This window comes from Mytilus californianus, unplaced genomic scaffold (assembly GCF_021869535.1).
Source record: "Mytilus californianus isolate M0D057914Y unplaced genomic scaffold, xbMytCali1.0.p SCAF_2, whole genome shotgun sequence".
Classification (NCBI taxonomy): domain Eukaryota; kingdom Metazoa; phylum Mollusca; class Bivalvia; order Mytilida; family Mytilidae; genus Mytilus; species Mytilus californianus.
In genome coordinates this window covers 110,083,355-110,101,667 of record NW_026262668.1, presented here as the reverse complement: position 1 = coordinate 110,101,667, position 18,313 = coordinate 110,083,355, and the positions used below count along the sequence as shown (strand labels likewise).

General features: G+C 32.1%; 1 protein-coding gene across 1 annotated transcript in view; it reads left to right on the top strand.

The window, feature by feature from the left end:
* LOC127728566 (macrophage mannose receptor 1-like) overlaps positions 1 to 18,313 on the top strand; it is a 121,824-nt gene that overhangs the window by 24,460 nt on the left and 79,051 nt on the right. The window contains exons 13-19 of the mRNA XM_052236033.1: positions 1,265 to 1,423; positions 4,779 to 4,864; positions 7,621 to 7,756; positions 10,878 to 10,916; positions 12,011 to 12,181; positions 17,207 to 17,323; positions 17,871 to 17,987. Of these exons, the coding sequence (XP_052091993.1) occupies positions 1,265 to 1,423; positions 4,779 to 4,864; positions 7,621 to 7,756; positions 10,878 to 10,916; positions 12,011 to 12,181; positions 17,207 to 17,323; positions 17,871 to 17,987 (825 nt within the window). The remainder of the gene's footprint in view (positions 1 to 1,264; positions 1,424 to 4,778; positions 4,865 to 7,620; positions 7,757 to 10,877; positions 10,917 to 12,010; positions 12,182 to 17,206; positions 17,324 to 17,870; positions 17,988 to 18,313) is intronic.

Here is an 18,313-nt window from a genome sequence, read left to right as displayed (position 1 = left end):
TTGACCCGTCCGTCCGTCTGTCCGTCCATCTGTCTGTCCATCCGTACGTCCGTCTGTCCGTCCGTCAGTCCTATTTCTTGTCATCGCAACTCCTCTCAAACCACACTACAGAATTTCACGAAACCTTTTTAGATAATAATGACATACTATGTAGTTGTGCATATCGACAGGAAATTATGATTCAATTTTTTTCTAGGAGTTACGCCCCTTTGAACTTATTTACTTTAATGTACTACTGCAACAGTTTGTCATCGCAACTCCTCTCAAACCACACAACAGAATTTCATGAAACCTTTCCAGATAATAAGGACATACTACGTAGATGTGCATATCGACAGGAAATTACAATTCAATTTTTTTTCCAGGAGTTACGCCCCTTTGAACTTATTTGCCCAATATACTACTGCAACCTTTTGTCATCGCAACTCCTCTCAAACCACACAACAGAATTTCATGAAACCTTTTCGGATAATAAGGACATACTACGTAGATGTGCATATCGACAGGAAATTACGATTCAATTTTTTTTCCAGGAGTTATGCCCCTTTGAACTTATTTGCCCAATATACTACTGCAACCTTTTGTCATCGCAACTCCTCTCAAACCACACAACAGAATTTCATGAAACCTTTTCGGATAATAAGGACATACTACGTAGATGTGCATATCGACAGGAAATTACAATTCAATTTTTTTCCCAGGAGTTACGCCCCTTTGAACTTATTTGCCCAATATACTACAGCAACCTTTTGTCATTGCAACTCCTCTCAAACCACACAACAGAATTTCATGAAACTGTGTAGATAATAAGGACATACTATGTAGATCTGCATATTGACAGGAAATTATGATTCAATTTTTTTTTCTGATACAATTTTTTTTTCTTACACTTATTTTATTTCTCCAGTGACAATGTGGGGACGTGGGGTATGTGAGCGCGCTCACTAAGGTTCTTTCATTCATGAGTGAGAGGAGGGTCATACCACATATCCCTATTTTTACTTTATTAATCATTTTCTCAATTAGACAAAAACAACAAAAAGGACTAGCTTATCCAGAACACAACCAATACTTGCAACGTTTATTCCTTTTATGAAATTTATATTATATAATATATACCCTGATTATATCATTGAAAGTGGATTTTGCTAGTTGTTGGCATTTAGCATTTATTGAAAATTCAGAATGGAGAAAATCTGATTAAGATATGTTTTTTTTAACTTATTATTTCAATCCCAACTAACTTAGTTTTAAATCATTGCAGCAACACTAAAGTGTGATTCCCATTGGACTTTGAATAGTGGAAATTGTTATCAATTTAACGACACCAAGAGGAACTGGGATGGTGCTCGACAAATTTGTCAACGACAAGGAGGAGATTTAGCTACAATTAACACAAACAGACTTCATAGCTTTGTTATCCGTAAGGAAATATTTTTGTATGATAATAGATATATAAAATTTCATCTTAATAATTTTTATAAAAAAGATTTTTGTTAATTGTTTCTTATAATGCAACCTGTTTTTCACTGATTATCCTAAGCTGTGTTCTTTGTTCTCGTGATCAATAGTACACCAGGTATGAATACACAGTATGTTTTCGAGCTACAAATTTTCAATGTATTGGTTACAGCAAATTTTGTTTAAAATGCAGAAAGCTTCTTACTAAAAGTTTTTAGGTATTTTAGGACAACTGAAGTAAAGTTTGTTAGTTTATTACTAGCATATTTAAGGAAATTTGTTCTTATCTATCAATAATACCATCTGCTATGAAATTGAAGAATTTATAGAACTTAGCAGTGACCTTCATTCAACAGAGAAAAAAATGAAATTTAAAGCATTGCCTGGTAAAAGTACTGTAGCTAAGTTTGAATCTTAGGAACAGATTTTGTTAAAACAATGATTTAAGGATGTAGTCAGGTCAGGTTTAGGAATTTTTGTCAGATTTTCGGAATCCTTGGGTTTTTTCTTACAATGCAAAGTATTTTGCCCCATATCACCCACTTTTCTTTTCATAGAAGACTTCAGTAGCTCATAAAAAGGTCATTACCAAATTTTTAAGCAGATTCTAGATTTTTTTTTCGATTTGAGACCCAAATAATGCCAATGCTGAATATAAGGTAAAAGTCAGAGTCAGCCTTTTTTCGCCATTTTTGTCGAGCCTGCGACTTTTGTCGCAGAAAGCTCGACATAGGGATAGCGATCCGGCGGCGGCGTTAGCTAACTTCTTAAAAGCTTTATATTTTAGAAGATGGAAGACCTGGATGCTTCACACTTTTCATAAGTTTTCGTCAGTCACATGTCCAATGTCCTTGACCTCATTTTCATGGTTCAGTGACTACTTGAAAAAAAAGTTCAGATTTTTTGTAATGTTAAATTCTCTCTTATTATAAGTAATAGGATAACTATATTTGGTATGTGCGTACCTTGCAAGGTCCTCATGCCCGTCAGACAGTTTTCACTTGACCTCGACCTCATTTCATGGATCAGTGAACAAGGTTAAGTTTTCGTGGTCAAGTCCATATCTCAGATACTATAAGCAATAGGTCTAGTATATTCGGTGTATGGAAGGACTGTAAGGTGTACATGTCCAACTGGCAGGTGTCATCTGACCTTGACCTCATTTTCATGGTTCAGTGGTTATAGTTAAGTTTTTGTGTTTTGGTCTGTTTTTCTTATACTGTATGCAATAGGTCTACTATATTTGGTGTATGGAATGATTGTAAGGTGTACATGTCTAGCTGGCAGGTGTCATCTGACCTTGACCTCATTTTCATGGTTCAGTGGTCAAAGTTAAGTTTTTGAGTTTTGGTCTTTTTTTCTAATACTGCATGCAATAGGTCAGCTATATTTGGTGTATGGAATGATTGTAAGGTGTACATGTCTAGCTGGCAGGTGTCATCTTACCTTGACCTCATTTTCATGGTTCAGTGGTCAAAGTTAAGTTTTTGAGTTTTGGTCTTTTTTTCTAATACTATATGCAATAGTTCAACTATATTTGGTGTATGGAAATATTTTATGATCTATATGTCAGTCACGCAGGTTTTATTTGACCTTGACCTCATTTTCAAGGTTCATTGCTCAGTGTTAAGTTTTTGTGTTTTCGTCTGTTTTTCTTAAACTATAAGCAATAGGTCAACTATATTTGTTGTATGGAAGAATTGTTAGCTGTACATGCCTGCCTAGCATGGTTCATCTGACCTTGACCTCATTTTCATGGTTCATTGGTCAATGTTTAGTTTACTTGGTTAATGTTAAGTTTATGTGACAGTTGTAATAAAGCTTTATATTTAGGACTATCAACATAATATCAATGATTAGTAAAGAAGGCGAGACATTTCAGCGTGTGCACTCTTGTTTAAAAATCAAATATCTCAAAAAGGAGTTCCATAACCTTTCAATTTTTTTAGCTTATTTTGTTCCTTAACTAATGCTTTTCTGACTTATAGTATCAATTTTAAATTCTAGATTCTTTTAATTTCACCTAACTACATCCTTAACATGCTTAATATCCTTTTATTTGATAGACTATTTTGCAATTATTGGTCCCCTTATCCCAAATGTTATTGATAATGTTTGCATTTGAGGTCCATTTTAAGGGATTGAATGTGGTATACGAATGAAATTTTTATATACCCATGCTAGGAAGTAGCATTTTTTGATATGTCTATTAAGTCAGTCATTTTGTAAAAAGAGAAATTTTGGCTAGTCAAACATTCTGATATTTACTACTCATTAAGCATGCTTGCAATTGTCCCTTCCTTAATCAAGTACAAGATTAGAAGCTTAATCTCCAATTTTCTTATTGATTTCATGCTGATATAGTTATTGTTCATATTAAAACACTTTAACTCGTATGATTCTCTAAAAACGTTGATTCATTGCCATTTGATAGTTTGAAGAAAAACTTGTACAAGAGATACATAATCATTCGTTATGGGTAATCAACTTGGAAATTCCTGTTTATTTTATTTTCTTAAAATCAAAAGTAGCTTGATAGATTCCTGAGGGATTTGCTAATTTAAGTCATTAGAATCATTAGAGTTTTAAATTGTTACATTCCATAAATTATCCTTACACATTTAAGGTCAAGGTTATTGTTACTAAAAGTAGACTGAAATTTGTGCAAGAACATGGTTTCTAGATGCTAAATACTACAAATGGGATTGCAACAATACTTGGATAAAGATTAAAGTTTGCATTTTGGTGCAAATATAACCTTTTTTTTTTTTTTTTGGGAGGACAAAATATTTGTGTTACAATGAATCATTTGCTGTCAACTTTTCAAACCTACACAGAGGAAGATTTACCCTGAGGAAAATAAAATGCTGATTTTGTTTTGGTTTTTTTTCATTTTTGATGGAAGAAGAATGATTACTACATGACACAAACACTAGACAACACTAAAGCAATGTTATTTCCAATCTTTGGCTTCAAGTCATAGTAAGGCCTTCAAAATTGAGCTAAAGCTCACACCTCACTGTTACAACACAACCAACAGCACAAACTCTTTGTGAAAAACAAATTTTAGGTTCCAAAAACTATGAGGAGTTGACACCTTTATTTCATGTTACTTTTTTAAAGCTAATTTTTGAAGCACACGTAGATTATGTTATCAAGACATTATAAACAATAATGATTGAATCATCACTTTAAACATGATACTGTTTCTCTATATAAACCTTTCAGAGACATGTTTATAATTTCTTAGTAGGATTACTCAGTACTATAATGACTTGTTTTAGCATGATGACACAATTTTAATTATCTTTTAACAGATCGTATACGTGCAGAAGAATATTGGATTGGTCTGAATGATAAAACTCGTAACAGAAAATTTATATGGGCACAATCAGGTTTGCAGGTAATGATAACCTCGATACAGAAAATTGTATTTTGGTATTCATGGATTTTGAAAAACAAGATTCATCATAATGAAAACTCAAAATCTTTTAGAAAACAGTTGGATCAAAAGGATATTTAATAAAATAGATTTAAAAAAAACCCCAGAAATTTCCAAATGATGAATGATTTGCTTTGACAATGTCTTGAAGGCAATACATGGTGATCCGAAATTATGTCATTGATATCATTGTCATCAACAGTGTGTTAACCTTGGTATTATTGTCTTTTCAAAGCTTTAATTAAAAACATTTGACAGATTCAATAACTTTACTGTTTGCTTGTCATTTATTTGCATAAAAAGAAAAGCTTTTGCGACAGGGATATCCTTTGTTGTAGTTGCAAAAACATTGCTTGCTTTTTATGATCACACTTTAGCCAAGGTCTTTATAAGGAGGAGGCATGAAGTTCAAAGAAAAAAAAATGTTTTTAGTAATTTACCTTGGGCAGCAGATAAAACATTTGCACTGCAGGGTACATTGGAACACTGTTCTTTTATTTTCTCAGTTTGGCAATAATTTCTAAAGCTATCGTAGCAAGATCAAAATATATAATTACAAAGACATTAAACAGAACGAGATCAGTCTTCCTTGGAAATTCAAGAAAAATAGAATGACCAAATTTATTGGGTTATTATAAAAATAAGAAGACGTGGTATGATTGACAATGAGACATCCCTCCACTAGAGACCAAATGACATAGAATAACAACTATAGGTCGCAGTACAACAATGACCCCTGGAATGTCAATTAATGTTAGAAAATTAAACCAATTTTTTGAGTTATTGTAACAAAAATTTGTTCCGGCGTGACATTTGTTCCGCTGGAACAAATTTCATAGGAAATATGTTACACCGGACTTTATATCACAGAAAATATGTTCCAGCACTGTAAAATTTGTTCTGGAACTAATTTTATGACCAAATGTAAAATAAGTTCCGGAACAAAGATCATAATAGCTTCATGAATTTTGTTCCAATTAATATTAAGAGTTTTAAAAAGGTAAATAAGTTCCTGTGATATTTGTTTTAAACGAACATGTACATATTTCATAGAAATCAATGAATAAGTTCAGCTCAAACCTATTTTCACAGAAAATAAGTACCTTTGCAACAAATTGCAAGTGAAATATTTTCTTGTTACATTTAAATTATAATGCAAGCTGAGTGCTGTACTGAGTGTGCTTGCATGCATGGAATACATTTGCAATTGAAGGCATGACTGTAACTAAAGGATGAAGATAAGAGATAAAAGCGATGGTAATGTATCATAATTTGTATTTATGTTTTATGTGGTATTCCTCCTTGGTTTTTGTTAACCGTCATGGCCGCGTGTTCTAGTCATACATGTACTTAGGTCATAGCACAGTTTCAAAAGAGAGTGTCTTTTGTTTTTACATGTCTTTTGATATAACTGATCAGTCACTTTGTCCTTTTCAAATAAGTACATATGTTCATCTTTAACTATACTTTTTTTCTGAATGATTGATTTTTCTTATTCTACTCTTTTCTGGCTGAAAAGTGTCATTTTGAAATTTTTTACAGAGTATATAATTAAACATTTGCTATACTCCACAGGATCCGAATTGGATAATTTACATTTTTTACTTTTTTTATTATTGATATAATACTTATCTTTATAATGCACTTGCATGATAACTTTAAACTCACTGATGACAAATGCTCAGTATATAAGATAACTTGTTTAACCAGTGGAACATATTTCACAGACAAGGAACTTATTTCACCAGGTGAGGAACAAATCTCACAAACCCAGAACTTATTTCACTAGATAAGGAACAAATCGCATAAACCCGGAACTTATTTCACCAGGTAAGGAACAAATTTCACCAAACCGGTACTTATTTCACCAGGTAAAGTGTGGAACTTATTTTATAGAGATGGAACAAATTATATAGAAATCATCTGTGAAAAAAGTTCTCCCAGAACATATTTCCTGTGATATAAGTTCCACTGGAACTTTTTTCACAGGAACAAATTTTGGCTCACATTATGACCCCTGGAATTTCAATCAATGTTAGCAATTTTCAGAGTTTTTTAATTATTTGTACTGAACAGTTGAAGAAAAATCCAAGAAAAGAAGCAACAATTGAGAAATATTCTCAATAGTAGTATAGCTTCTAAATTGACAATGTTGCTCAGATCATAATTGAGAATCAAAATGTAAGAGTATTCCACAAAATACACAATAAGAATTGACATTTCAGACCAGATTTAAGAAATGGTGTCCTCATGAACCGAATGATGATGGAACTGAGAACTGTATTGAATACAAAAACCGATGCTGGAATGATAAGGAATGTTACGCTCCATTAAAATTTATTTGTCAGAAACCTCCGAGTATGTATTGAATGGTAGGAATAAAGGTCAAGGATATTCATTTGTCAGGCTCCATGTAATTTCATAGCCATAAGAATTTAGATAGAATTACAACATTGGTCACAGCTGTTATCTACTTACATGTAAATACCAATTAAAAAGAATGTTGAATATTCATTATCTGGTGAAATATTCTATTTAACTTTTTTATACAAAGTTGCTATGAAAAAGTCTTTTTGTTTCAGGAAAAAATATGCAGAAATTTATATTTTTGAAAATGAAATGCAGCCTGGGAAGTGTCAATATTTATATGACCTTTTAACATCAACATAATATTTGTTCAGCTCATTATAATACTTCACATACATAAATCATTCCAGACAAGGTTTAGAAAGTGGTGTCCAAGGGAACCTAATGAAAGAGGAGGACAGGAGAATTGCATTGAATATAAAAATAGATGTTGGAATGACCAGGGGTGCAGCTCACCAAGGAAATTTGTTTGTCAGAAACCACCAAGTATATGTTTGTTTTTCATCAGAAATTTTATCCCATGTATAAATACCAGCAGTGTGGTGAAGGAATTTATTTTATGCACTTATTAAATGTTGTCTTGTTACCTGCTGAAAACATTTAATTTATTTCATTGCATAGTTGTTTTTGTCTAATTTAATTGTATGAATATTGCACCCAGTATAGTATAAATCATGTTTAGTTATGTTTTTAGTTTTTTTTATTTTGTACTTAAAATTTGGTTTAAATGTTTCACTGTAAATGACATTTTCAAATTTCATTTTAAATACTTCTAAAAATATATTTTAGATTATATTTTATATAAAATATGTGTAGTTTCTAAATGATAAATGGTAAATTGAATTGCATTTTTTTTTTTTTACACTTTAGGATAGTAAAGTTTGGACAATTTTCTTTTTGAATGGAACTGATATTTTCTTTTTTAGCTCACCTGGCCCAAAGGGCCAAGTGAGCTTTTCTCATGACTTGGCGACTGTCGTCCGTTGTCGTCGTCTTTAACTTTTTACATTTTGAACTTCTTCTAAAGAACCACTGAATGGAATGAAACCAAACATGGCATGAATGTTCCTTATGAGGTGCTGACCAAGTGTTGTTACTTTGCAGTCAATCCATCTTCCAAGATGGCCGCCAGCGGGGGACTTAGTTTAACATAGGACCCTATTGGAAATACATACAAATGACTTCTTTTAAAGAACCACTAAATGGAATGAAACAAAACATGGCATGAATGTTCCTTATGAGGTGCTGACCAAGTGTTTTACTTTGCAGTCGGTCCATCATCCAAGATGGCCGACAGTGGGGGACTTAGTTTAACATAGGACCCTATGGGAAATACATACAAATGTCTTTCTTTTAGAGAACCAGTGAATGGAATGAAACCAAACATGGCATGAATGTTCCTTATGAGGTGCTGACCAAGTGTTGTTACTTTACAGCCGATCCATCATCCAAGATGGCCACCGAGGAGGGGGGGGGGGACTTAGTTTAACATAGGACCCTATGGGAAATACCAAACATGGCATGAATGTTCCTTATGAGGTGCTGACTAAGTGTTGCTTCTTTGTTGCCGATTTACTGTTCAAGACGGCCACCAGGATATTTTATTAAATAACAGGACCAATATTAAACCAAATTTGGCCTCAATCATTATTTGGGTGTCTGTTATGATTTTTTTTTATCTTTACATGATTTCTAAAACCAAAGTAGAGTCAGGTGAGCGACACAGGCTCTTGAGAGCCTCTAGTTTTTTCATGTAACTTTTGGCATTCATCCCATCCCTCTGTTGATTTTTTGTCCTCGACGCATTGCAGGGGACATAGAAATGTCTGTCCAGTCTTGTAAGCACTCCCACCTGTACAATTCTTGCCAGATTTTTGTGACATTTATATCAAAAGTTTATATCAGCAATGTCTCTGTCAGGTACAAAAATCAGTGATGATTCACTATATTTAAAAGAGTTATGCCCCTTAGAAATATTAATTATAGAGAAAATTGCATTGTAAGCGCTTCCAAACAAACACTTCTTTTAGGATTGTTATGAAATTTATATTGAAGGTTTATATCAGCAAAGTCTTGGACGAGTTTGAAAATCTGTGCTGATCAATTATTTTTGCATGAGTTATGTCCCTTGAGAAATGTAAATTCTTTAGAAAAGTGCATTGTAAGGGCTCTCAAGTGCACAATTCCTGCCAAATATTTATGAAATTTATGTCAAAGGATATTTCCGATGTCTTGGACAAGTGTGAAAGTTTTTGCAGATCAACTATTTTAAAAAGAGTAACCCCCTTGGAAATATCAGTTTTATAGAAAATTACATTGTAAGCACTCTCTCACCTTCATTTCTTGTAGGATTGTTATGAAATTTATATCAGCAATGTCTTGTGTGAGTTCGAAAATCAGAGCTGATCTATAATTTTTACAGGAGTTATGTCTTTTTGAAATGTTTATATTGAACATTGCACTGTAAGCACTCCCACACCTAAATTTCTTGTTGAATTTTTATGAAGTTTATATCAAAGTCTTACTGTGGATTGATTATTATTTGTGGAATACAAATTTTTGTGGATTTTGTGGGTACAAGTGAAACACTAATTTAAATGTTCAACTTTTTCAATAAGTTTGTAAGCAGACTTTGTAAAAATCATGAAATAAAATATCCACGAAAAGACAATTTGTTCTTGATCCACGAAAATTGGTACCCATGAAAATAAATTAATCCACAGTATATTAGTAAGGTCTTGGAAGTATTCCACCCAACTAATTTTTACAGGAGTTATGCCCTTGGAAATAGAAATATATGGATAGTAACATAGTTAGGGATCTCATTCCTTAATTTCTTGTAAGATGTTTATTTTAAGTTGAAAATAACCCCGAAAAAAATCAATTTCTTTTATAAATTATTGCCCTTGGACATATAAGATATGTGCAATGTTAAGGACATTGAAACTCAGTTGTTTTTTTTTTATCACATTTGCATTTTCCTTTTGAGTATATAAGGACTCAACCAATGAAAGGTTGTATATAGAACAACCTGTGAATGTTCATCTGACAATAATCACATAAAAAAAACCAAATTTTACGGTATGGATTTTATTGCTGTTCATCATTTTGGGAGTTACTGAATATGGGCTCTAGCTGTTTTATATTCTAAAGGAAATTTGTAGAAAAAATCTCTTGCATGAAGGTGTCTTTACACTGTCAACAAAGAAAGAAAGTCCTCTTGAAATTAGAACTTGATCATACTCATTGTGAATGTATTGTTTACCCTTTCAATATGGCCTTTAAGGTATTTGATTATGTACTGCATTAGCATGTACCAAAAAGTTTCTTCTTAAGAACTTCTTAATCAAATATTAATTGAACCCAATTATACTTTTAAATTTCCTGTGAGGTACTGATTTAAATAGTTATTTTGATTTTGGTCTACCAACTATGGTAAAAAGCTGTAGACTTAACTTTGGAAGCTATGGGGAAAAAAATGTAATTAATTGAAAACTAGATACATGAAAGAAATACACTTAGCATCCAAATGTTTGATACAAGTTTAGGTGTGCTTCTTGTTTTTCTTAATTAAATATTTATTGTAAAAAAAATATTTATTTTTCAGAATCTATTCCATTAGGCCCTCCAATAACAACTACTCCAAGTAAGTAATTTTTAATGAGTCTTCAGGTTGAGGGAATTTTATCTATTTAAGACAAAAATCATTCTCACTATTTTCTTAAAAAATTCCTTTGTATCTCATGCAACTTGAATGAGATGGGCTATTCTCAGGCCTGTAGAAAAAGAATAGGATGAAGTCATAAGACAACCTAATTGACGTTGCCTAGGAAAATACTGAAATACAGATTATGTTTTATTAAATACTTTTTCATGGTTATCAATCTTTGATGACATAAGGTTGAGAAAATGTCACCCTTTGAGAAAATTAATCATATTTAAAAATAAATAATCTATAACTATTACTTAACTACAGTACGTGATTTGGTCTGTTTATCAGAAACTATAAGCAGTAGGTCAACTATATCTGGTGTATGGAATGATTGTAAGGCATACATATCAGTCTGGTAGGATTCATCTGACCTTGACCTCATAGTCCGTGGTTCATGGTTCATTGGTCAGTGTTTTGTTTCAGTAGTTTGGTCGTCTTCTAAAATAATATAAGCAATAGGTCTTCTATATCTGGCCTATGGAATGATTGTTGGGTGTACATGTTTGTCTGGTAGGGTTCATAACCCTGACCTCATTTTCATGGTTCATTGATTTATGTTTTCTGGTTAAGTATGTTCTTAGATACTATAGCGATAGATCAACTATATTTGGTCCATAGATTGATTGTAAGGTGTACATATCTTTCTGGCATGTATCATCTTACCTTGACCTCATTGTCATGAATCTTAGATAATGTTAAGTTTATTTGATACTTGAAGATAACTATGTCTTTATGACTTTTAACATAAAGTCAATCATGGTCAGTAAAGCAGGTGCGACATTTCTGTGTTCACTCTTGTTATTTTTTGTATAAGAGCCTCCTCTATTCAAATCCTTGAAACATAACATAATATTTTCATATACATTGAAGTTCACATTGATACATATTAAGGTGTGTACATCACTATTAAATTTTTGATATAATAATATATTGGACTTTATCCAAAGGCTATAATTGACTATACCGGTAATGAGTTCATTCTTTTCTTTAAATAATAAATATTTACTTTTGAAATTTGAACTTTTCAGTGCCATTTAGTTTGCATTGTGGAGTTGGATGGGAAGAGGATCCATCATCAAAGTATTGTTACCAGTTCCGCGATGACCAAATGGCATGGAATGATGCACGTCTGGCTTGTAGGAGAATGGGTGGGGACCTAGCCAGTATACATGATAGAGAGACGCAAGTTTATATAAATAGTACGTTTACCATACATGGTCCCTTATAAAAGATTTTATTATATATGTAGATGTTTTAGTTTTTAGCTCACCTAGCCTAAAAGGCAATGTGAGCTTTTGCCATCCCTTTGCGTCCGTAGTCTGTCGTTTGGTGTAAAAATTTTCAAAAATCTTCTCCTCTGAAACCACTGGACCAATTTCAACCAAACTTGAGCTGAATGATTCTAAGGGTATTTAGTATTAGTTTTGTGTTTTTTATTCTTTTCCATAAAGAAACATGACCACCATGGTTAAAAATGGAACATAGGGGTAAAATGCAGTTTTTGACTTAAATCTTAAAAACTAAAGCAATTAAAGCAAATCTTACATGGGTATAAATGAAAAGAATATCAAAATTTATCTGAAATGAAATTTTCAGACCAATTGGAAAACCTTAATTATAAATTTTATAAAATTTGTCTGTTTTTAGTAATTGTCTTGAAAACTATTATGGACAAAGAAAAATTTGACAATTTTTCGCTGCATTAAAAAAAAATAGATAAGATGAGAGTAATGCAATCATTCCAGAGAAAACTGTGAAATAAGCATACAACCAAATATTGCCTTTTTGTAATATCAGTGAACTGGTTACTGTAAACAGGGAAATTTTGTGGCAGTTTTATTTTGGCTATATGCGAGGTAAGAGTGGAAATGCAAAATTAAAAATTCTGCAAATATTTAAAGAAAAACTGATTCAAAGAATGAAGACCATACATGAACCTATATCAGTAGGATTATGTACAGGGCCAATTTGTTAACAATTTTCAGACAACAGATCTATATCACAAATTTAAACTTTATTTCTAAATGAAAATCAGTGTTAGAAGTCAAAACTTTTAGCCAATGACAGTCGCATTAAAATGAAATATATTATAAGCAAGCAGAATTGATTGATACTGTTATATATGGGTCTTTTTCAAAAAATGTCCATTTTTGACAACAAGAAAATGGAAAAAAAATGTCGAGAAATAAGTGATTTAATTGTACATGTCAATACTTTAACATCAATATAAACTAAATACAAAATATGCAACCTTAAACTGAACGTTAAGTTTGACAACAACTCTGTAAAAGTGAACATGGTGTGCCAAGATGTCCCCTTCGCAATGATTTTTTAAGGCTCTACCATGTTAAAAAATTAGAATTTAAAGGTATTTTTTTCTTCAAAAATCTGACAAAATAAATGATTTTATAAAGTTTTAACTATTTGATTTGCAATTTTAACTACTAGAAAATATAACAAGCCTTTTTTTAAATATTCACAAATGTCTACTGCGTAATGATATATGTCCCCTATGAGGGCGCATTACATTTGCGCGTATTTGGGGATTAAATAGAGAATATCATATGGCTTTTTCAATATCACACCTGTATCAACTCTGCTTGAGGAATTATATTGGTTGAGGGTTGATGCAGAGTGTGATATTGAAAAAGCCATATCATATACACTTTATTATATACATGTACCTCAAGTACAACTAAATTAGATGTTTTTTCACGTGACATGACGTAAAACATATATAAGGGGTTTGATAAAGGCCTTGTAACTGTGACTGATATCGATTACGTGACGTCATACAGATTATAAAGATTAGGGGTTTGATAAAATCTTTGCAACCATGACTGATATCGATATCATCACGGTTGGCTGAGACAGCATGATTGACATAGATGGTATTACACATACAATTTACTTGTATTTACTACTAAGTATATAATAAAATGTTTTACATTTGCGCATAGCTTTTGATTACATTTGTGTGCATTCATTTTACAGGTAACACAGGTAAAAATAAAGATAACCCATAATAAATATGACTATACATGTGTAGTTATTATGAATTTTGAAAATATTTGTAAATCTAAATTATATTTAATTCATATTGAATTCTAAAAAAAACAATAAAGTGATCATGAGAAATTCTGTATTAGCTGAAGACATACATGTAACTTAATTGCGAATATTTTAGAGTAAAAAGTATTCTCTTTTCTAATTTTATCAAAAAGTGATCACTTTATTAAATAATTTAAGTCAGTTTGTTTAGTTGCATCAAGGCACATACATTGAGTTTCGTTTATCAGAAAAAAATGGGGGGAACAATCATTAATGTTCGATAGATTTACTTTCCGTATCAACAGGACACTTAAGTCAAGGGATACCGGTATTTCATGGCGATGCATTGTAAATAATTGCAAAGGCATTTCACCAGATTCCCTATTTCCTCCAAGTCTTTGGGCATCACTACCATCAGCACAATCTAGGTGTACTTTAAACGACCCGGAATCTTTCCATGCTCACAACAATGAGTAATTTCATTCAGCACATCCATGTATTTTTGTGTTGTGTGTTTTCCTAAAGCAATTGGCTTCAAATATTCAGCATGTTACAACATGTAAACTCAGTACTTTTAACCTTTAGATTTGCCCTGTTTTTACATTTTTATCTGTATATATTTCCTGGACTAAGTGGTGGTGCATAATAAAACGGACTAATCCTGCTCAAAAATAAAAGTTAAATAAATATGATATAGCTGTATTTACCCGAGTGTACCTGTAAAAGAATGTGCGCAAATGTAATCAAAAGCTGCATGCAAACATAATGATTTTTGCACACAAATGTACTGCCCTATGAAATGCTCTGTGTCCACTCGAAATGAAACATTGCTTGTGAACCATTCGACAGTGGACGTATTTACATGGTACCAGCCATTGTTGTTACACAAGGTTTCTCAGATATATCGTCCGTCATCTGTCGTCGTCGTCTGTCATCGTCTGTCGTCGTAAACTATTTCATAATTCTTCTCCTCTGAAACTACTGGGCCAAATACCTTCAAACTTTAACTAAATGTTCCTTAGGGTATCTAGTTTATAAATTTTATCCAAAGTTTTGATCCATCAACAAACATGGCCGCCATGGCTAAAAATAGAACATAGGGGTCAAATGTAGATTTTGGCTTATATCTCTGAAATCAAAGCATTTAGAGCAAATCTGACATGGGTAAAATTGTTTATCAGGTCAAGATCTATCTGCCCTGAAATTTTCAGATGAATCGGACAACCCGTTGTTGGGTTGCTGCCCCTGAATTGGTAATTTTAAGGAAATTTTGCCGTTTTTGGTTATTATCTTGAATATTATTATAGATAGAGATAAACTGTAAACAGCAATAATGTTCAGCAAAGTATGATCTACAAATAAGTCAACTTGACCAAAATGGTCAGTTGACCCCTTAAGGAGTTATGGCCCTTTATTGTCAATTTTTAACCATTTTTCGTAAATTTTTGTAATCTTTTACAAAAATCTTCTCCTCTGAAACTACTAAGACAAATTTAACCAAAATTGTCCACAATCATCATTAGGGTATCTAGTTTAAAAAATGTGTCCGATGACCCTGCCCGCAAACCAAGATGGCCGACATGGCAAAAAAATAATACATAGGGTAAAATGCAGTTTTTGGCTCATATCTCTGAAACCAAAGCATTTAGAGCAAATCTGATGGTAAAAAATTGTTCATTAGGTCAAGATCTATCTGCCCTGACCAATCAGGCAACATGTTGTTGGGTTGCTGCCCCTGAATTGGTAATTTTAAGAAAATTTTGCAGCTTTTGGTTATTATCTTGAATATTATTATAGATTATTATAGATAGAGATAAACTGTAAACAGCAATAATGTACAGCAAAGTTAGATCTACAAATAAGTCAACATGACCAAAATTGTCAATTGACCCCTTAAGGAGTTATTGCCCTTTATAGTCAATTTTTTACAATTTTCATAAATTTTGTAAATTTTTGTAAATTTTTACATAATATTTTCCACTGTAACTACTGGGCCAAGTTCATTATAGATAGAGATAATAGTAAGGAGCAAGAATGTTCAGTAAAGTAAGATCTACAAACACATCACCATCACCAAAACACAATTTTGTCATGAATCCATCTGTGTCCATTGTTTAATATGCACATAGACCAAGGTGAGCGACACAGGCTCTTTAGAGCCTCTAGTTGTAATGTTCAAATGTAGTTCTATGACAAAACATTGAAAAAGGTGCAAAAAAGATTGGTAAATTGTATGAAATTTTGAAAATTTGAATAAACTTTTAAATGTGGACAGAGCATTTTTGCATTTTTTGAACCCTTTGGTCTGATATTTTCAGAGAGTCCTAACCACAAAGCAGACAAAAAGTGTTGTCATTGTCTTTAATAAGTAAAAAAAATAAAAATATATATGATTTTATCACAATTTAAGCCCTAGACAGAGAAAGTGGACATTATTTGAAAAGCGCCCATATACAATACTTGTGACAGTTAGGAAAATGACACCTACAATCTTTTTTTAAATAATTACCACATTGTATTTACTACACTGTTTAATATGATCAAAAGATTGATAAATTATTCGTAAACCTTGCAGTTTTTAATTTGCTCTAGATCTTAATAAAGCTATTCTTTTATGTTAATTGTGTATAAGTTTTTACAAGCAAACATTAATGTAGCAATTTAATTATACTTAATATAAGTAAAATAACTTGAAATCTACATGTACATTCTTGAAGAGAAGAAAACGGTTCACTTTGTTTAGTTTAAACATTTTTTTAATGGATTTTCTACATTTGCTTAACGATACATGTACAACTGTACCATTTTAAAATCATTCACTAATATTATATTTGTACAGGACTCCTACAAATTGCGAATTCAAAACTGTGTTAATTAAGATTCACTTGGTAAATCACAAATTAAAGACAGCATGAAAATTCCATGGTTTACAGTATTCAGTTGCAGTACACATGTTGTCAACTCTCACAGTCTCACCAGAAGAGTCACAGTAAAGGAGGCCTATCTCAAGACTATCAATAGATTTTTCCATTTTTTTACATGGACAAATGTTTTCTCTGAATTCATCTGATATGGTGGATATTTATAAACCAAGCCAAGTTTAAAAATTCATGAAGTTGTGGGATTTGTTTTTCAAATATTGTGACTATTTTTATATGATTTTATCATTACAGCTAGGTCTGCTACAATGAATTCAGTAGCTTTATGGCTTGGTGGAACTGACAGATCAAGTGAAGGTGGATGGACATGGAGTGATAGAACACCGTTTAATTATGTCAACTGGTCACCAAGTACATAGAATATAAGATATAAGACTTAAAGCTGTATTTGTAGTCTATATATACTAGACAAACATACAACCATAAGTTCTGGAGTGCTTTTAAAACTGTCGAAACAAAAGCAAATCAAAACATGCAAACATATAATAAAACTTAAGAGCAAGAGTTTAGGTTATACAGACATAAAACACTGATGTTTAATTAAGCAGCTTTTATACACATACTGACCTGAAAACAGGCACAGGAATTAGTGGTACAGGGTTTAACTAAAATATGTTTTGAAAGGAAAGGATGTGGGTTGAATGTACATTAATCAATAATCCCATTAAATACTAGGAAATAAGTAATATATTAGAGGAACAGGGCTAGGAACAAATCTTTCAATGATGAAATAAACTTCTTATAACTGGTCAATACAGCCCTGATATCAACTTTAGTCATATTCTTTGATATTCATTTTTGTCAGCTACCATAAGATTTTTGTCTCAATTTGGGAATAATGTTGGCTCTGTGAAAAATAAACTTTGTATTTGTAATAAACTGACCTGATTTTGTTTAGAGCAACCAGATGATTACAGACATAATGAGGACTGTATGGGATATTATGTACAGCGAGGTCATACATGGAATGATTTCCCTTGTAACTACAGAAATGGATTCATATGTAAAAAATATTGTAGGTATTTTTAGTTGTTTTACTAATATGTTATAGATATCTCATCTATTTTATAATATAAATTCAGATTTGCAGGTTAATGTTATGTTGTTTTATTTTGATTGTGATAAAGGAGTAGGCCCGGTAAGACCCCTTTTTGGCCCCAAAATATAGCATTTTTATGGAGCCTGGGACTTTTGTCGCAGAAAGCTCGACATTGGGATAGTGATACGGCAGCCACGGCAGCGTTAACTAACTACTTAAAGGCTTAATATTTCAGAAGGAAGAAGACTTGGATGCTTCATACTTTTTATATAGATGCCTTATGTTATGAAGTTTCTGTCTGT